At 37.5% G+C, this 22,109-nt stretch overlaps 1 protein-coding gene across 1 annotated transcript; it reads right to left on the minus strand.

The window, feature by feature from the left end:
• Positions 1-11,518: 11,518 nt before the first annotated feature.
• LOC131219170 (AT-hook motif nuclear-localized protein 25-like) lies at positions 11,519-13,229 on the minus strand. Its single transcript, XM_058214187.1, has one exon. The coding sequence runs from the start codon at positions 12,835-12,837 to the stop codon at positions 11,962-11,964; it is 876 nt and encodes a 291-aa protein (XP_058070170.1). The 5' UTR covers positions 12,838-13,229; the 3' UTR covers positions 11,519-11,961.
• Positions 13,230-22,109: the final 8,880 nt, after the last annotated feature.

Genomic DNA, 22,109 nt, shown 5'->3' on the forward strand with positions numbered 1-22,109 from the left:
CTGGGGTGTTACAAAGGTACAGGCTTATCACGTACAACCAAATTACCACAAGAAAAGGGCTCGTCACCCAATTCTATTCACGCCTGTGTCGTTTGAACGGTACTCTAGCATGCAACCATCGGCCGGGTAATTTGACAGGAGTCGTATGAACAATGGTCTATCACCTCTATTAGTGCTTACTGGTCATTATGGGGAGGCTCGTCACCCCAGCATAGGCTGACAATTCGGACACGGTGTCCTATGCCCAATTCATGAGTCTTAGGAGGATCGTATCCTACGAATAGTTATGAGTGGACACATCCATTAGGAACATGGTATCCTAGATTCTATTTAGTCGTGTCATACATTATGAACATACATGATCAGTTGGTTAGTGGACTAATTAGATTGACCTAGGAGAACCACGACACAACCGGCATTGGGTGAAAGCAACCCGTGTAGTCCAGCTACTGTCGGTCGTCAGTGTTCACCCGGGTCGATCAAAAAAGCCTAGGGTGGCCTGCCTAACTAGGGCCACCCCTTGGTTTGGACAATTTACCGACTGACCCAACATCTTAGTAATCTTAAGTATTTCTATAGACTAAACTCTATATCATACAATTATAGCATAAATTTCACTACATAACCACTAAGGCATTTCATCAAACATGTGCGCATCCATAGAGTATTACACTCACTAAAGCATTAAATCAAACGTGTGGGCATGCATAAAGTAATACAATCACTTAGGCAATAAATCAAGCATGTGAACATCGACAAAGCAACACATTCTACCACTTAGACATTTCATCGAATATGTGAAAATCCATATTCAACCAATATTATATAATACAATCAAACATGACATATGAATATGCTAGTTATTATAATACATTCAACATAAGACACCATTAACTGAGACCCTCAAGGGTCGATAAATGATTACCTAGAGATAATAGTCCACACCTTGTGACGTTTCGCCCAACTCATGGCACTCCTTGGGTTAAAGTTTTGAGAAAGATTATTGCATTACCTAAGTGGCATATAAGCTTGTGAGAATGGGGATAAACAAGTATTGAAACCCTAGATTACAAGTGAAATTCAACACTTACCTCCATTTATTATTGAAAAAACTTCGGCGATGACTCTTGTTACGGCAAGGCGGCTAGATATGGGATGTGAGGGCGGAGGTGCACCAACACCCACAACCTAAGCTCTCTCTCTTCTCCTTTCTCCTCTTTCTCTTCTCCCTTTCTCCCTTTTTTCTCTTGCTCTATGGTATGAAATTCGTATGAGAGGAGGGGGTGCCCAAATAAGGCTTTATATAGTGCCAGATTTGGTGTAAATGACCCTAAGGGCTGGGTTTTTACTATACTAGCCTAAAGGGAGTGTTTTTCTACCATTTGGGGGCCACTACGAGGCATAGGAGTTGACACCCACCGTTGGATAGTTGGATCTAGTGATGATATACTCATTGACACAATCGGCCTGTCATTTAGATGCATCGATCGATGGGTATGATCAGAAGTCTATTCAACGGTCACCGATAGTCGATCGGGGCCGCGGCTATACAGATATATGTGAGGAAATATCCTTATTCTACGTGTGAAGTTTAGTTGTAAAGTGGCTGTTCGAAAGCCTCAACTTTGCATAAGAGTGGACGACCCAATTCACTTAAGTTTCAGCTTCTTCCTTTAGGGTATTTGCACTTCTCATTCACTCATCTATCGGCTCAAGTTATGCGGTTCTGAACACTACCCAGGTCCGACTCCCGCGATGGACGTTGAGCCTAGTAATACAAACATTATTCTATAGTTTTGAAACTAATGGCCTACTAATGAGTGGTTTAAAGCTTGTTTGGATAATCAAGGCATTTCTGGAATGAATTAGGTAGCAAGATTTCTTACACGCGATAATTAGGATTTAGATTAACTATGTTCATAGTGTGGTCTATTCGTAATTAGTAAAAATGACGATTCGGTTTTAATAATCCTAAACGGTCGATTTTTAAACTAAAGGAGTAACTGGATTGATTTGGTTTGTTAATTAAGATCTGACCCTTACTCGTCTCGGTTTTGTATAGATCTTTATTTAATTACGATTGTCTCGATTAGTCAGTGATAAGTCGGCTAGATTTGGACCCTACGTGAGCAAATCGTGTGGCTAAACTTACTGTTTCAGTGATCGGCTAGATTCGTTGGCTTCCTACGGTTGATTAATCAGATTAGTATGGTTCTTTATTGGTACCACTCGCATATAGGCTAACATCAAGTGTTAATAGTTAGTAAGTGACAACATAAGTTAATTCTAATGAAAATTTTTAAGGATTTTTAGAAATCCAAAATAGCGAAAATTCAGGACGTTACAAATACAAAGATATTTTAAAAGTTTAAAAAGTGGCACTCACTATTATGAAGGTAAAATAAAGCAGAAATATTTACAGATTGATCAGGAGCACTAGAGGAATCCATGTCAGCACATGTGTGGTATGCGTGTCTAGGCCACATGAGCGAGCGTGGTATAAATGTACTTCTTGATCATGGTATTATTTATAGCTTTAAAAATTTTGATTTAGATATATGTGAGTATTGCATATACGAGAATTAATTAATGTTATCTTTTAAAACTGGAAAACATGTTAGTAAATGTTAGCTTGATTATGTACACTCAAATGTGTGGTGGCCATCGCCCATTATTTCTAGAGGAGCATTATTATTTGTTATGTTCATTTATGATTTCTCTAGAAATGTATGGGTTTATTTTATAAAACATAAATATGATGTTTTTGCCACTTTAAAGGCATGAAAGGTAATAGTTGAACAGCAGACATGGCGAAATGTAAAAATTCTAAAGACATATAACGGTGAAAAATTTACTTATAGGGAATTTAATCCGTACTACAAGAATGAAAAAATCGTGAGGCATAAGATAATGAAGCATACATCAAAGCAAAATAGTGTGGCTGAACATATAAATCATACTATTTTTGGAAAGAGATGAAAGTATGTTAAGTAATGCTGGGTTAGGCATAAACTTATGGAATGAAGCCGTTAACATGTCTTACTATTTAGTGAATCGATTTCCGTCTACATCAATTGATTGTAAGATTTCAGAGGAGGTATGAAGTGGTCAGGAAGTTGATTACCCGGGGCTGCACATATTTGGTTGTGATACTTACTCTCATGTACCGTTAGTTAAGAGAGAAAAGCTACAACAAATGGTTAAAAAGTGTACTGTCATTGGATATGGTGATGACGTGAAATGATACAAATTGTATAACTGAGTTTTACGTAAGATCATTTTTAGCCGAGATGTCAAGTTTGATAAGGGTTTCTTATTCCACAAGGATAAGCACAAGAAAATAGAAAAATCAATGATTGATATTAAGACATATAAAGTAAAACACTTATAGAAGTTGAGTTGCACAAAGAGATACAACAAGAGGTGGTGGCACCACCTATTAGGAGAAATCCACCAAGAGGTTGCAAAGTACCGTTGAGATTGATTCTCTATATAAGAATGAAATGTAAGAGTTGGTGGAACTACCCGTTGAGCGGAAAGTGATTAGGTGTAAGTGAATTTTCTACAAAAACTTAATAAGTACAATGTGAGACTAGTTACGAAGGGATATATTTAGAAAAAAGGCATAAACTTTGTTAAGATATTAACGCATGCGGTTAACCAAGTATCTATCATATTCGCATTAGCTTTAGTTGCCCGATACAATTTAAGATTGGAACAGTTAGATGTGAAGATTGCATTTCTACATGAAAATTTAAAAGAGAAGATCTATATGAAGTAATCTGAAGAGTTCGAGGTGTAGGGAGCATAGAATAAGGTTTACAGATTAACGATGTCGTTGTATAACCTGAAATAATTGCCTAGGCAATTATATAAAAAGTTTTATTGTTTCATGTTGAGCCAGCTCTTTATCATAAGCAAATTCAATCATTGTGTTAATTTTAGATCATTGAGTGATGAAAAATTCATTATTCTGGTATTGTATGTTGATGATATGTTTATCGCTAGACATAATATGTTTAAAATCAATATATTGAAGGCTTAATTATTCAGGATATTCAAGATGAAGGATCTAAGGACTGCAAAAAGGATTCTCGGTATCGATTTACACAGAAACAGAGAAAGGAGCAGGCTATGGTTATCTTGGAAAGAGTATCTTGAGAAGGTCTTGATCAAGTTTGGAGTAGAAAAGGCTAAACCGGTTAGCACACCCTACGTTGCTCACTTTCAGAGTTCTTCGAAGTAATGTCTTATGTTAGATGAAGAAAATCTCTATATATCTTGTGTGCCCTATTTGAGTGCTGTTGACAGTCTTATGTACGCCATGATCTGTACTAGACCGGATATTGCATACATGGTTCGTGTTGTGGGCAAATACATGTCAAACCACAACAAGCAACATCAGGAGGTAGTGAAATGGTTACTTCGTTACATACGAAATATGAAAGACTACATTTTTACATTCGGTAAATCTGAAGAGAGATTTGTAGGTTATGTGGATATAGAGTATATTGGTAACATGGACAATACAAGGTCAACTTCTGGTTATTCGTTTGTATTAGCAGATGGAGCAATTAGTTAAATGTCAAAGCTTAAGTATATAGTTGATCTTTATACAACTGAAGTAGAATATATGGCAGTGACGGAAGCATTGAAGGAACCATTTTGGTTAAAAATAATTATGAATGAGTTGGAGCTTCAGAAAGAAGCCGTGCATGTGCATTATGAAAGCAAAAGCACAATTAATTTGGCAAAGAACTCAGTGTATCATTTTTGAACTAAACATATTAATGAAGAATATGCTTATGAAGGAGGTTCCTACAGAGAAGTTCAGATTTTGTTTAACTTCTCTGTGATTGGCGAAGAAGGAATGAAGACGGAGTATGCACGAGAAGTAATAATGATGGTTTTGCTATGAAGAAATTTAGAGATGATAACAATAACTTGGAAGAATAGAGCTATAGGATTAATACGATGAAGATTGTTGATAGAGTGCCTTTAATATGGTGTAGTGTTGTTCGGTCGATCGAGGAATTCTTGGGTCGATCGAAGCATGTTGTAATCTTTCCGATCAACTGAGATTTGTTTTAGTTGATCGAAAGACGTTGTTGATGTATCAGTTGACCAAAGGTGCACAATTTTATTTCTAATTCTGTATGGGGGTTATATAAATTGTGTTAATATGGGATTAGGGTTTTTCTAATAGAGTAAAATGTGAGAGCTTGTAAACTAAGGATTTCGAGGGAGAAGTTGGAGTTTCTCATTTGTAAGTTATTCTATCTCTTATAACTTTTTGTTTAGAGTGGAATGTTTGTCACTTGGTGCCATCATTTTTTTCTGCAAGATTTTTTCACATAAAATTTATGCATTTTATGTGATTGTTTGAATTTTTCTTTTCCCATTGCATTGTGTGATTTTGTTTGAGGTTGCTTCCGCACTCAAAAAGTCATGTTAGAATTTGTGACATTCCCACATATATGTGCCATACAAGCACATTTGCATTCATGAACTTCTGACTATACATTAGCTAAAAAAACTTTCAAAACCCAATAACAAAAGTGGCTAAGGAGTAAGCAACCATGTATTAAACACAAGCAATGAGGAATGCTAAAGGGCACTCCTCAATTGCACTTTTAAAGTCCGCATATCTCACAGGAGAAAAACAGAACCTGAGCCGCTCATTATGCAATTCCCACCGGGTACTCTCTGAAAACTGAGGCTTGCTTGATTATCAGGTGCCGCACACGTGTAAAAAATAAATCAATGGTTAAGAGAAACTGACCATGGGTCAAAATTTTACGTGCATTTGTGGCTCACGTGCAGCTTGATTATGGGACATTGCATCTAAACAGTGGAGAAATAATCCCTCATCTCTTACACGTGCTCCTCATTTCCGCGTGTGAGGTGAATGCACTTAGCATTCCTTCACAAGCACAGGGATTACAAATGCCTTTGATACTGAAGTTGGAAAAAATGACAGAGACTGTAAGGAGAAAAAAGAAAAGAAAAGAAGAAGCATGCCACATTTTGCATTTACTAAACTAATGTTCATAAAAGAAATAAATTTTCTCCGGACTAAAATAATACACCACACCCCATCTTCCTTTTGTCACTAAAATCATACATTGTATACTAATCTAAGTCCAAAAGTAAATGCGGTTGTGTGTAAAAAAAAAAAAGAAGAAGAAGAAGAAGAAGAAAAGAAGCAGTATTGCCCACAGAAACCATAATATGTTTATTTTATTGACAATAATTTTAAAATATATATATATATATATATATATATATATATATATATATATATATATTTTAAATGTCAACTATCCGTAAAGATTTTAAAAGATACACGCCTGTCAATCTAAACAACTATTTGTAATTTGTACAGCTATGCGTACATTGGTGTACGTAAGTTTCTTATATTCCAAGGCCCTCGAACGCAATATGGTCGGAAAAGAGTATCTTAGGCTTGAAAAGTATAGTGAGAGTTTACTTAAAAATAAAAGAAAAACTCATTGCTAACACGTAATATAGAGTGAACACCTTTTCATTGAAAGTTTCCTTGCTAGAGCTACTTGGGAACATTTTGGAAGGGCCGACAACATTTTCATAGGGGGCTCTAAGTCGATTGAAGTCAGATTGAATCGTTGGTGGTACATTTCCTCATCGCATAGGAAATCATCTTCGCTGCAGATGTTAGTCCTGTGCTTCATTATTTGGGAGATTTGAAATTCTAGAAATGGGGCCAGGTTTGACGGCAGGCCCACCTCAACTCCCAATGTGATTGCCAACGTCAATAGTTGGATGTCTCGGTTGTCCAACTTCCCCCCACCCCAACAACTATGGGCAACTACTAGTTTGAATCAACGTCGGCAGGGGATAATCTCTGCTCTTCAACCTCAAGTCTCTTCCTTGATAGTAAAATGGATCAGGCCCCTGTCTGGCTGGGCCAAAGTTAACGTTGACAGGTCGACAAAGGGTAACCCAGGTCTCTCTGGCGGCGGGGGTGTATGCAGAGGTGATAAGGGCGAATTTATCTTTGCCTTCTCGAAAGGTTATGGGTCTAGAACTAACACTAGAGCGGAGCTTAGGGTAGTGCTTGACGGGCTAACTATTTGCTTCTCCTTGGGCCTTTCCAAAGTGGTGGTAGAATCTATTTCCCAGCTTGTAATAGCAATTCTAAATGATAGCATCATTCCGAGCTGGAAATGGAAATATTGGTTGGCCAGAATTCAAAGATTGAATCATAGACGGCAGGTCCTTTTTGTACACACATATAGGGAAGGTAATGGGCCAGCAGATGGCATGGCCCGTATGGGTAGCGATTTCCAATTGTCGTCGTTCTTCCAAAGATCAAGGGACCTCCCAACCCAGGTAAGGGGCCTCCTCTTCCTGGATTCTGTTGGGCTTGGGGTGGTGAGGACGAGCTCTAGCAGCTAGAGCCAGCCCTGTCTCACCCTCTGAGTGTTTTCGGCTGAGGGCTCTGCTCCAGATTTTCTTTTTATATTTTCTTCTTTCATTACATAGATGTTTATGATAGGCTTCGTCCAGGTCCTTTTTTCTGGCCAAGCCCGAATATCCCACTCTTGTACATTTTCCTCTTGATGAATGAAGGAATTATTGGAAAAAAAAAAAGAAGCACTTGTGATAACTTTTGGAATGTGAACCATTGACGCTTCCAACAACTTTTAAATAATCTAGTGGCACTTCTAGTAGGCGGATGTTAATCTTTGTTTCTCCGATTATTGGAATTTTAACCATTAATCTTCCGATGGATTTAAACGTTTTGAAATATATAAATATATATATATATATATAGAGAGAGAGAGAGAGAGAGAGAGAGAGAGAGAGAGAGAGAGAGAGAGAGAGAGTAAAAGAAAAAAAAGAAAAGAAAAAAAGATATGATCATATCAGGCTAAAATGGCAACAGGTCCCGTTCAAAAGTTAGTACAATAACGGGTCCATCTGAAAGCCGATCATAAATGAAAAACATATCTAATCAAAAGTCCTCATGGAAAATATACATTGTGTAACATAAACAGGGAAGATTTATAAGGCCCATGACGCCAAAGGAAATGAGATAAAGATAGTGATGAACAACAAGTGACAGTCCTTAATGGGAACATAAATGATATGGTGTAAAAGGGTGCACTGCAGTCGGTGCACCAAATATAGAAACAAGAAAAAAGAGTCCTCATGGCCCTTTCTATTACCGGAGAATTGGTTTTCAAAGGTAATCAGGGCTTAGTAGCACGGACGGTGGCGACGACAAGAATGGCAAGTCCGATTGGAAAACGTGCAGTGTTAGAGGGTTTTTAGATGCCAGTAATGCCAGATTTAATGGAGATGACAGTGGAAGAAGACGTTAGATCTAAAGATGGGTACCCTATAGTGCAGGAGAATTGGAGATGTACTGGCGCACGAGCCTTGTTGATTGAGCTGACAGAAAAATGGATGATGGATTTGGTAATGGTACTCTTGCAGATTCGATCGAGAAGATGACGGTATGTAGGTTTTGGTGGTGGTTTTCTGATGTATTTCCAGGAAGGTTTTCTTCTTCTTCTTCTTTTTTTTTTTTCTGTTTTTCCAAAAGACAAACATGATAGCTTACTAAGAAGCAAAAGCCACAAATGATTCTCAATATGTTTTTACGACAAAAAACAAGAATGTCAAACTCAAAACTCAACACATGAAACCTCTATGAAGAATCAAAAGTCATGAATGATTCTGGGAATACATTCTTACCATATAAAACAACAAGAACCTAAGAATCAAAATCAAATAGCCCCCTGCACAGAATGCAGCTTCATCACTCATTCTTTTTATTCAGGAGAGATCTTCAATCCAATTGCAACAAGCAAAACAGCATAGACCGACAAACATGAAGGCATGCACCAATATGGAAACCGGGCTCGTGATGTTAGTTGCAAATTCGATTCCTTGGCTGTTGCCTGTAAAGTTGAAAGGGCAGCCCGGGTGATAATAGAAAGAAGACGAACGTTCCGACAATCATGGGAGCCCAAGGGTGGTGCGACAAGCAAGTCGATGCTGAATTTGACTATAGTGATGGAGTAGACAGTAGATGGTGGGTGGGTTCTGTTGAGGATTTGGCAGTGGGTGTGCTCACAGGAAACAGTGGCGGCAGACAGCTTGTAGAGTCAGTCAGTAACGGTAAACATGGTTCACGGATCTGAACGTGACATGATTTGCAAGTGTTGATTGATCAGTTTGTTTTCAATTATGCCGGCATGCTAGAATCAAGTGGCTCAATCCAAACTAATTAATTTTAACCTCAAGCACCAAAATAAGCAAATACATTCAATATGAATGTATATAATCAGATTATGAGAATATCTGTCGCTTACTTGATCACTTACAGAAGTTTATGATGATCAGATAATCAAAGTGTGGAGTTCTTCCTTTGAAGATGAGTTATTTTGTGCCTTCCCAAAAAAGTACTTTCAAAATATCAATGCAAATCAAACAAAAGGAAAAATTCAAAATTAATCATTAAGAGCAATTGCAAGAATACATTTCTCAAAAGAATTGCTTAATATTGGATAAAGAATAAATCCAACATATGAGCATAGACTTGGATTACAACTAAAAATTATAGATAAGAATTACTGCTACTAAATTATCTACTCCTATGATAAGCTTAGATGAATAAAATTGATAAAAAAGTTTAATTATTGATTTGTTAGTTTTGAGATTTGATGTATTTGAATTTTCTATCTCATTATTCTGCTATTTATAGAGTTCTGTTTAAGCCTTGTTCTTCCAAATATTTCCATCATTACTCCAACGGTTATGGTAGTCGAAAAGCCCTTCTCTAGATCATTCTTTTTATTACGTTTCTTCTTCCTGACTTTTTCTCTTACAAGCTCTACTTTAATTGCTAATAATTCATTTGTCACACATTAATTGCATTGATTTCGTCGGTCATCTGATGACGTGCGGTATTGATTATTCTAAATGTTTCTCTCTTTAATATAACAATTGAATCATTGTCACGTGGTCTTTCAAATCTTTTTGTCTTTCTTGACATGTTTCCCTTTGTCTATTCCGCTTGTAAACGTCTCCCGACCACTCATTTTACTTGTAGGCGCGTCTCGGCTGCTCGTTCCGCTTCTGAACACCTCTCAATCACTTGATCTAAGTTTGGACACCTCTCGGCTGCTTAATTCACTTTTATCGAACAATATTTTGTTGTTTTCCCTCAGTCGTATTTTATATCTTAAATAGTTCATTTGCACTTCTTGTATATCAACCAGAACATTTTGTCGACCATCCACTGACGTGTAGAACTAAACTAAATATGTCAACTGTAAGTTCATAAAAAGTACTCCAAATATTCTTGAAGATTTTTAACATGCTATGCTTTTCCCTTGCTATAACATGTGTCCTTTTTAATTGGATTTCTCAATAATAATTCGAAATATGGTACAATAGCAAGTGTTAGATGGAGATCTATGGCAAGTTTGTGATGACCATGTTAAAAAAGATGACCAAATATGTCTAGTATACCAGGATGAGGCACAACTGTGAAGGGGTAGCGGCCGATGAGAAGATGGTCACGATCTGACACACAAGGCCCTCATATGAGGCATAGGGCTGGTGGCAGCACATGTAGAGACAAGGACATCACAACACCAATATGAATAAGGGTAGAGGGAAGGTTTCAGCTTAGGGAGGAATTCCCACTCTCATGTCAGTTGAACAGGGATGAAGACACTTAAGCGAGATGCAGGATTATTGACGTGTAGGCATCGGAATGGAAACCACTTTAGTGTCATGTTAGATATAAGAGACTATAATGTGAAAATTATAATTTATTTATTTTTAAGAATAATAAAAATATACAGCGGAGGTAAGAGATCCATCCATGGAGCTCTCAACCAGAGTAAGTTTCTTTTACTGTAACATCATCCGAGCGTATGCGTCATTTCTCAAAATTATACGGTATTTAGAGGCAATATTAGGAGAATAAAGAAAGAAAAATAAAAGGACACAAGTTCCAAAGGATACTTAAAATTTGAAGTTTCAAAGTTCCAATGTTCCAGGCTTCATGTGGGTATATTTCTTCTTTTTCTCATACAAGTGGAAAAGAATTCTTGGGAATGACTGACACAAATTCCTTTTCCTCAATATGCAGAGGTGAAGGCAAGAGGTGTAAGACAGACGCTAAAAATGATGCAGACTGAGAGTTATGGCCTTGAGGACTGCTCTATCCCATGTTCGGAAAATGACAAATAGAACTTTCCTTTTTACTATTCTGTAACGTTTGCTCAGAAAATGGGAAGTTGTCAGACCTGAGAGGGGAACAGGCCTTTTAAGGATCTTCACTGTTACAATAAGCATTTTATCATGGACGGCAAGCAGAAAATCAATAAATAAATACATAAATAAATAAAGGAGAAACCTCAGTGAAAAGATGAATAAAAACTAGGGTTTTTTTTTTTTTTCTTCCTTATTTGTTAATACCTAGATTAGGGTTCTTGAAATGCATAAATAAGAGAAACACACTTGAAAATTCAGTAAAGAAGAGACATTAATTGTATGGAATGAAAAACACTAATTTCATTGTATGAGAGTGGATTTTTATTCAATAGATGAAAGTCAAACAAGGGAGAAATAAATCCTCAAAGGTGGTGCAATACATTTTCTACATTACATCTACAAATCAGTACAAGGTGAAGGAAGAAGAAAATAAAATGTAATGATTTGTACACGAATTGTAAAGCTACTGACCTATACAAGTCTGTATAGTAAATCCTCTCTTCTTCTCTTCAACCCACAGCTGTGAGAACCACAGACTCTCTGGCATTCTTCTTCAAATGGTAGATGAAGAGCCCAAATCAACCCTGTGAAATCAAAACATCCTACCATTCATCTCATCATCACCACCGCTAACATCAGTGCCGTTTTTGATTGTCAGTTGTCGCCATTGTATCATCATCACCGTCAAAAGGGTGGCCTTGAAGCATTCCCACCCCAACCAAAAACATCCCCAGGGAACTGATAATTCCCCATATTTACACCCAAATTATAGAAAGGAACAGCACCACTACCACCACCACCACTGCTGCCCACATCGCCAATCTGTCCACCGCCTCCTTTGCCGCTGCCTGTAATCCCCGATGACTGTGACGCAGTCGGCTGCTGCACCTGCACTGCAGGCTCCTCTTCCTCCAATGGCAGCCGCTCAAACATGGCATTTGCAAATGATGCCGCTATCAGTAAGACGGGGCCCGAGGCCACAAGAGGTCCGACCACAGTCCCTCCCACCACCTGCCCTTGCCCACCCGCCAAGAATATGGTCAGTCCACCAACCCCTGGTGGTGCCGGCGGCGGCAGCACTGTGCCCAATAGTGATAGTATCTCGAACCGCCCGTGCAGTGTTGCGACTGTCCCCGGTTGCGCTGCAGGCTGGCGCAGGGTGACATTCGTGACGGTGCCGCCACCACTCAAGATGCAGAGGCCACAGCCTCGCCGCCTTGCATAGGTCGACACGCACTCGACGATGTCGGCACCTGAGGAGACCTCAAGCACATGGGATCTGAGGGAGTTCGGGCTGTCGCGGGTGACAATGATCGGTGGCTTGGGTTTGTTTTTGGATCCAGGAGGGCGGCCGCGTGGACGTCGGATAGCACCTGATGCTGCGCCAGAGTTCGTTGTGGGAGCATCTGTTTCATGTTTTGGCTCTTCTTCCGGGGAGTCTTTTGTATCCGCAATTTGGGCTGTTTGATTCTGCAGCTGAGATGACCTCTGTAAGTGTAATTCGGGTCTGAAGAGCTGATGGATGTAGCGAGAACCTGGGCCTGGTTCCAACCCCGCCATTGCCACATCTATTCTCTCCCACCACTTGTTGGCCAGCTTCTCTCTCTCAGAGAAAAAGTCCCAAGGACTAGGACTCGAGCTGTTTCTAACCTTTTCTCTCTTAGACAGATGAAATTTCTATAAACCTAATTTTCATCCTCAGGAATTCAATCACCCAACAAATCCAAAACTGCAACAACAGCCTACAACTCATGAATTCCCTGCAACCCGTTTTCTTCTTCACTAATTCAAACACCAAAACCCCAAAGCTAACTCTCAGATCACAACCCAAGAACTCGAGAACTATTCACAAAACCATTTTCGCTTCTCTTAAAAATACTTTGAATTTTATACAATCCATTTTTCCTTCTCTATAAATCTATCACACACACACACACACACACAAAAAAAAAAAAAAAAGGAAAGAGAGAGAGAGAGAGAGAGAGAGAGAGAGAGAGAGAGAGAGAGAGAGAGAGACGAGCAGTTTCTACCTACAAGATAACAGGAATTCTCTAAAATCTATTTTCTCCAATGTTTCAATGAACCCAAGAATCCAATAGCAAACGCTCAAACGAAAACCCCAAAGACAACAAGATCTCTCTCTCTCTCTCAAAATCCAAACCCATGGATGGAATCTACCTGTTTCAAGGTCTTGATTTCTCTGACCGGAGAGAAGAACCAAGAAGACAGAGATTTCTACCAAGATATGTAAGGGAAAAGGACCCAAGAGAGAAAAATCAAAATAGAAGAACAAGAATCAGTGTAAATCTGCACATGGGAAATAGGAAGTGTGTTGTTTTTGGTTAGGAATCGATGGCTTTGTATGTCTGAAATCGAGCTTTGAACGGCAGAGAGAGAAAGAAAAACAATAGCAAAGAGATGGTGGGAAGGGTGAACAGTATTAAATTACGAGAAATATATGATACTCTGGCAGAGTTTGATGGATGATACACAGGCATCTAGAAGTTACTGAGAAACTTCATACTTTGCATACAAGTAATTTAAAATAAACCGTCCAAAATATGGTATTAGCTTTAGATGTATCGAGAACAAAAAATTACTTTTGTTTAGTAATTCGACTGTTAAATTGATAGTTATCGGATGGTTAAAAATGAAAATATCCAATGGTCTATTTCAGAAAACAAATTCTCACGACTCAGATGCCCGAATTGCTCCATAAATCTTATTTTTAGAATGTAACTTAGCTACACTGGTTTAATTTGAGTTAGATTTATTTCATCTGTACCGTTTCTAAGTGCCTGCCTGTCAAGTTCATACACAACCAGAGTATCAAATAAACTCCTTTTAAATTACAAAGACAAAGGCATTTAGCATATGCTAAGCAAAAGCAATGCAAGTGTGCTCTCATCAAGGTGCACTTTTTTTTTTTTTGTGGGGGGGGGGGGGGGGGGGGGGGCGGCGAGTCCTGCTCGCACGTGGAAATGAACAACCCCTGTGAGAGATCCTAGTTCCTCATAAGGTCATGCTGTGCAGATTTCTTTTCACAAAAATAGCTTGATCTAGTTTTCAGGTGGACCATATTTTTACATAGAAAATAAACCATTGAATAATTTATATTAACAGTTCATTCATTTGGTACACATGAGGCCTACTCGATGATCAGATCTAGGTTATTTTGGTACAAGGTATATAGAAAGGGGTATATCTGAATGGCTTCGGTATCATACACGTATGCCACATTATTACACATGTTAATGGGGTGAACGAAAAGAGTGCACTCGAGCCAATCTACCATGTATTCTTCTGTTATAAATTACAAGACACTGCATAAAGATTAGCTAAGCAAAATTAGAATACCAACTATTGGGTTCTACCCTGAAATTTGGATCACTTGCTATTTTACTCTTTTAACTATCATTTTCTCCTCTTTTTTATTATTATTATTATTATTTTTATTTTTTTTAATTAATGTAAGCCGCTACAACCCCTCCAACTTGGCCAACCTAAAATCTGAGTCCCACCAACCACCCAGCCTACCAAGTCCACTGTACATCAAGAGCAAACCATGCAGCCCATCTCATAGGTGAAAAAGACTTCAGGGTGCCGCCAGACTGCAACTCCCATAGAAAAATCTCACCACTGCAGGCCGACCTCTCTACTGGGGCTCATAACCTACCCAGGCCATCCTACCACATAGGACCCCTTCACCAGCGGACCCTCCAGGAAACCAACAGCGGGAAACCATAGCCCTATATCCACCCAACCTCTCCCACCAGAGCCGAGAATTGAATCGACCAAAACCCCCTCTGCCCTAATTACTTCCTCCTACGACCCTGCTTCTTGGCCACTCCCAGCCCCGCATTGTCAAGCACCACTAACAATCATTTTCTCTTAACCATCCATTTAAGAGCCATCAATTGGATGATTATGATTGCCTTATCACTGTGATTTTAGGCATATGCTCCATCTACAATGGGACCCACAATTTAGATGGTCTGAATAACTGTTAAATCTTGCTGCAAGCAAGGAGGATGAGTTGCCACCATTTTAAATTGTCCAAATTATTAATAAGGTAGTATGCACCTAGCTTAATGTTATAAACTCAAAGGAAATCACTGACAGTGTGGCAAATATAGATTATGAACGTCTCACGGTAATATCAAAAAAATTATACTAAACTATATTGTCGCTAGATTTTCACAATATTATGTTTTCTTGCAATAAAGGGTGATATAAAAGGGGGAAAATAAAGGGGTTTTTCTCTGAAAATTCCTGCAAGTTCTATAAGATATTCCAAAACAGCCTTTTGCATAAATCCAATAATTTTATCACCGGTTGAGTAACTTGATTTTAGGCATTGGTATAAAAAACCAGCTCCATTGGTGATTTGGTGTGACCCATCCGAATAACAGGTCAGCCAGATTTTTGACCTTATACCTAATGCAGAATTACTCATATAATGGTCGGAATGGATTTCACATACACAGTATGGTGGGCCCTTACCAAAAATCGACCCAGGTATAATTGTTTCAGCTTTCCTATATTAAAGAAAACAAATTTTGGGATGCACACCCGAACCTACTATAATGTATGCGGAAAATCCACTCTTAACAATGAGATGTGTAATCCCATGTCAGATATGATACTAAAAGTTAGGATGACTTGTGATTTAAATAAGCCATACCAAAGGAAAAAGTTGGAAGACAAATGCCCATGTTGATTAATTATAAGGCCCACCATGATGAATATGTGAAATCCAGTTAAATCATTAGATACCAAAAAAATTTAGGCCTAAGGCCCCAAAATCTAAACAATTCCCGATTCAGGTGGGCCACACCATGGGAAACACTTTGGAGGGTGGTCATCACCCTATATACTATTTCCAATTGTATGGTCCACATGAATCACAGGCGGGGCTTTTTTTTTTTTTTTTCTCTGCCAATGCTTAAAATTGGGTCACACACCCAACGGTTCAAGTGGATTTCAAAAACATAGGTAGGTGAATCCCACCCCATGCAGCAGACACTTTTTTAAAAAAAAATCAGAACTGGATAAATTCTGATCAAGAGATATACAAGGTACGGACCAAAAAAAAAGAGATTCAGGCAGCTTCCAGAAAACAATCCAGCCGACACTTGGCTGGCACGGAAGTTCTGTTCACGGGCCCTAACGGGAGATGGGATCCGAGACTCTTCGGTTTGGCTGTAAGCCGATTGGGTGACTAAGATGGACAAGAATGGAGAAACTAGGTCGCCATAGAGCAAGCATCTAAAGGATTTGAAGTATCCACAAGTCTCTTCATTCATGAGAATTGAGAACCAACTATTGTTCTAGCATTGCTCCACCATGTCGCATATATCACCATTCATCTTTTTCCCATCGTGTAAAGAGCCCCCAATATACTAATGTTTCACATATGTCACCGGCCATCTTCTATTGCAGTACCCCATATGTGTTATTGTGCCATATGTACCACCATTCATCTTACTTATGTTCCACATGTGTAAAACACCCCACATGCAAATATGTCACGTGCAAATGATGTCAGTGTATTAATGCATGTCTTATGCCACATGCATTCTCATATAACTTCAAACACCTCACATGTACCACATACCATTCTTTTCACAATTCAACTTCAAATGCCCACATATGTTGTGTATGCCACATGCACCACTATTCATCTCTAAGCATCCCACATGTGCAACACGTGCTAATCTAGCACATGCTATTGACTATTTAAAATCTTTTCAAGAAAAGTTTTAATTTTGCTACAAATTTGAAAATAAATTTTAAATTTCTAAGAAATTCTTGTTAAAAAATATTATTTCATTTTCCACAGTTTCTTGAAAAAAAAGATTTCTCTATAAACAATTTTCCCTTTTTCATGTTTTTCATAAATCCAAATAGGCTCTAAGGAATTTGTAAAATAAATGTATATTAAAATTTTAAATGAATTTATTTGTTTACGCTAATTATTTGTTATATTTTTATGTTTTAGTGAGATTGTCCCGGTAATATTCCAAAAAAAAAAAAAAAAAAACCTCAAAACTTCAAAATCTCTCGAGAAATTTCCTTGTCGAGAAATTGCGGAGAATTAGATTTCTTACTATGGCACTGAAAGACGAAATACGGATGTACGCGGTGAGAGGATTCGGTAGATTGCGATAAAATTTCACACACGTATTTTCAAAAAAAAATGATACTCTTCCAGAGTACGATGGTCCATACACATGCACACAAAAAATTGTATGCTTGGCACGTATACTGATCAAACTAAACCGTCCAAATAGTGGACCTCACAAAAACTTTCACCACTCCAGAGTACAACGGTCCATACACATGCACACAAAAATTGTATACATGGCACATATGCTTATCAAACTAAATCTCAGTATAGATAGACTATAGATCAAACGTTAAACCGATTGGATAATGCTAACTGGCTTAGTGGGGTCGGCTAAAATAGAAAATAGTTATGGTACGAATTCCACCAGCCATTGTTTGAGTGGGAAAGCTCCTTTTACAAGTGTAATCTTCTCTGCATGTTGTCATACAAGGAGTTTTACCACTCAAACTCTAGAGTCGTATCTTGCATTAAAATTTAGGGTTGATTGAGGTGACAGATTAGTGATAGGGATTTGTGAAATCTATGGATTTTAAAATCTTCTTTCCGTTTATTTTTTGTTGAGGATTTTCCAAGTTCATAAAATTTTCAAATCGACACCAGTTGAAATTTATGAATTTTGGACAAATTCAAATCTTTAGAAAAATTAAAAGACTTGACAAACCTTAAAATAAGAACTCTTTTGAAAGTAAATAATAATAAATAAGTAAATGATTCCTTTATAATAAATACTCTACCATCGCAGCATGCTCCGCATATCCATGTAACTTGTGGATTGATTCCCAAATGAACTTTGGAATTTGTTGAATTCAAATCGTATGCAAATTCATAAATTTGATAAGTTTATGAATTTATAAAAATTCACATCCTCATTTCCTCGATCAGGAATGGAGGCGTTGAACATGAGTAGAGGCTGACTTGAGTATAGTTAGCAAAACTTTGTTTTAAATTATATATTTTTGAAAAAAAATAAAATCTAATATAAGTTATTAAAAAATTTAAACTTTCTAAATTTAAGAAGATAAAAGGGAAAAAAAAAAACTCATTATTTCAAGCAAACAAAATTGAACACTTATTTTTCAATAAATAAAACATTCTATTAAAAAGGACACTTTTGAGGCTGACTCAAATAAAGAGATTGAACATTGTGATGCTTTGATAAATCGAGTATAAAGTGATTTTTTTTAAAATAAATAGTGATTAATTTATATAAGGATTACTTAAAATGAAGGATTTGATAGAGTTAAATATCGAAAATAATCCACTATCCAATTACCTATTTTTTTTTAAAAAAAATTTAAGAAAGAGAGGGTAAATAAAAAGGAATGGTTTATCATTTATGGAAATATGATAAACTATTTACATTACTACTCATGCCTCTATAAATCTAACCATTTTAATATAAATTTTTATATTTTAGTCTTTATTAACCTACAATAATATATGTGTAAGTAGCTTTTTTTTCAATCTCTATTTCAGTTAAGAACAGAAATTGTATTAAACTTTGAATGTTTCATTTTTCTATTTCTTTCTTTCTTCTTCTTTGACCGAATTATATTTTTAACCGTACTTTAGAGGATCACAACCGAATTATACATGGACATATTTTTCTTACTTCTCCTATGTGCCTTGAGCTGCGAACATTGGGAATTGCACAGTGGCAGGCGGGTGAAAGGGCCCAAGGGATTAGCTAGTGCATGCATGATAAAAATAAAAATAAAAGAAACCTGTATGGATCGTCTTCATATGCAGCTTTATACGCATCACATGGCCAACCTGGAAAGTGTGTAAGAGACATATGATCAATGAATAAGGTAGATTCCCATGAAGAAGATGACCATGAACAAGATCAGAACAGGCCATTGATCAAGTAATCTGCACCATCGCTTCCAACTGATGGCTCAGTGGTTTATTTATTTATTTAAACCAATCACAACTGTTTTTTTTTTTTTTTTTTTTGCCGAGTGCTTGATGGCACGCGCATTTCAACATTGAGGTCATGGGGTCTGTGTGCGAAAAAAGTAAGTCGCATCTATCCATTTAATTGGATAGTTGGCAAGTTATATCACCCTCTCATTCTTTTCACGAGTGGTGGCCCACCTGATGACTTTACAGTTAATTAATACTCAAAGTGGGGGCCACCTTAGGGGCTATTTGGCAACTTGTATTTGAGGTGATTTGAAAGGATTAGGGGATTTGACACCTAAATCTATTGTGGCACAGGTGGACATGAAGAACATCCCGAGGCAAATTCCTATTAGGAGATGTTGTTCTCTCCCTCTCTTTTTCTGTACATCTGTAGGTATGAACACGTACAGTGAAGCTTAGCCTCTCTATGTCTTTACGTGTGCTTTTTTCTGCTATGCGATTTATTTAAGGAAGGTCATAGTTGGAGAGTGGTATTTTATTATCTTCATCTTCTAAAGTATTTTTTAGTGCAAAATTTCTTGTATGGGGGAGAGAGGGGTAAGATTTTTATTTTTATTTTTATTGTTTTAGTGAAGAAGAAAAAAAATCTATATTATTATACTATGGAGAAGATATATTAATTGTTGAACTACGTAAATCATTATGCCTCTTGTATCTTATTTTGATTTGGCTCTATTTGTCTTTTGTTTGGCTATTAAATTTGGCGTTTTGTCCTCATTTACATTGATTGGTCATAATACTTTTGGAATAAATATGGAATTAAAGTTATTTAATATACACACTTTCGGTGTCTTTTAAATCTTATGTTTTTCTTGATATTTCAGTGTAATAAGAGTGAAATGACGTCCTTTTGGCTAGGTCCATCTTCAAAAGGTAGGAGAGTTGCATGTGTGACAAAGTTGTTGCTAGGTTATTAATATGTTTTACACGACACACTAATGATACCTAAAATCAATATTCTAAGATTACATTAGTAGAATAATTTGAATTATCCTAATGTTGGTTGTTTAATGGACAGTTAAAAAAATTAGTAAATTGCTTGTTTGTATGTGGCTCACCTGTGGTTGGAAATTTTGTTATTTTCCTAGGATATATATTTTAATAGGCTTATTATAATCTTTTGTCAAATATTAGACAAATATGTAAATTTCAAATATTAAAGTTAACTTAGTTAATCAAAGTCATATAAATATACTAATAAAGAATTCTAATGCATTTGAAACCCAACCTCCCAACCAAAATGTTTGGATTTCAGTGCATTTTAATTATAAGCTCTCAAACACGCAATGATTCAAAATCACCTTGGATCCCGTATTATTCTGTGTGCGCGCGTACATATGTGTACCCAACAACATATTGACTTTCTCATGTGCATAAAATAGCCCTTGAATCCAGGGACGTCTTTCAATAATTCAAACGATCTAGATGATGGGCCTCTAAGTGGAGGAGAAAATTTTAACCTTTGATCATTTTTATTTTAATTTTAACATGGACGTACTCTTTAACTTTTGTTTTCTTCACCATTTATCTAATGTTCAAGACCTAATCTTGAAGTTCCTGGGGCCAGCCCCATTTAATGTGTATCTAGTAAGATCAACGGTTAAGATTACTGAACATAACCTTCTATCCAACGTACATGTCTCCACCTATCCTAACAGTGATAGGTAACAAACATCTTTCAAAAAAATAAAAATAAAAACAAATACGGGTCTAAATAACCAATATGTCCTTTAACAACGAACCGGATGAGTAAGGTTTTCTAGCTCCACATGTACCACTATAAGCAACCACATGGAGACGGATTGGCCACTCCCCCTGACACCCGCCCAGTGGCTGGTGGTCGGTGCTCTGTGGGCCCCACTACGATGTATGTGTTTCATCCATTCCGTTCATACATTTTTACAGATCATTTTAGGGATTGATAAAAAAAATTATAGGGACGTAAATCTTAGGTGGACCACACCACAGGAAAACAATAATAATTGGATATCCACCATTAAAATCCTCCTAAAGCCAACTGTACTGTTTATTCGACATCCAATCTGTTGATTAGGTCATAAAGACCCAGATGAAGGTAAAAAATAAATATCATTTTGATCCAAAACTTTTATGGCCCTCAAAACGTTTTTAATGGTCAACGTTCATTCAACACTTTTTCTTGTAATGTGGTCCACGTGAGATTGAGATATACCTCATTTTTTCTTTCACAGTATAAAATGATCTATCAAAATAGATGGATGGCATGGATGAAACACATACATCATGGTAGGGCCCATAGAGCACCGACCATCAGCCAATGGGCGGTGGCAGGGGGAGTAGCCAATCCGTTTCCCAACCACATGCGCCAACGTGGCATGACTTTGGTACATCCAAGCCGTGTAGACCATCAGATCAAGAGCTCAGCATATCCAATTCTCACGTAGCAACACGAATATGGGAATAATGGTAAAGCATGCGTCTTGTAGACCGTCCATTGCCCGTGTAATCTTCCACGGAATTGAATACCTTTCTTCTTCTACTTTGGACAGATGATCTACGAATGGATGTCATTGATACGTGTCAGTTGGGCACGTGTACTAACTCTAGACGTGCGTCTGAACTGGGGCTTGTGTAGCCAGCAAACCACTGATTCAATTCCACCACTTCCGAGTTCCTGACACCCTCTGCCATCACGTGTGGCCAACAGGTCAAAAACTGGCATTTGAGCAGTACAGCTGTCAGACACGTGGACGGTGCCGGAACATCGGAACTTGGTCAACCTTATCTAAATATGGTG

This window comes from Magnolia sinica, chromosome 1 (assembly GCF_029962835.1).
Source record: "Magnolia sinica isolate HGM2019 chromosome 1, MsV1, whole genome shotgun sequence".
Taxonomy (NCBI): Eukaryota; Viridiplantae; Streptophyta; class Magnoliopsida; order Magnoliales; family Magnoliaceae; genus Magnolia; species Magnolia sinica.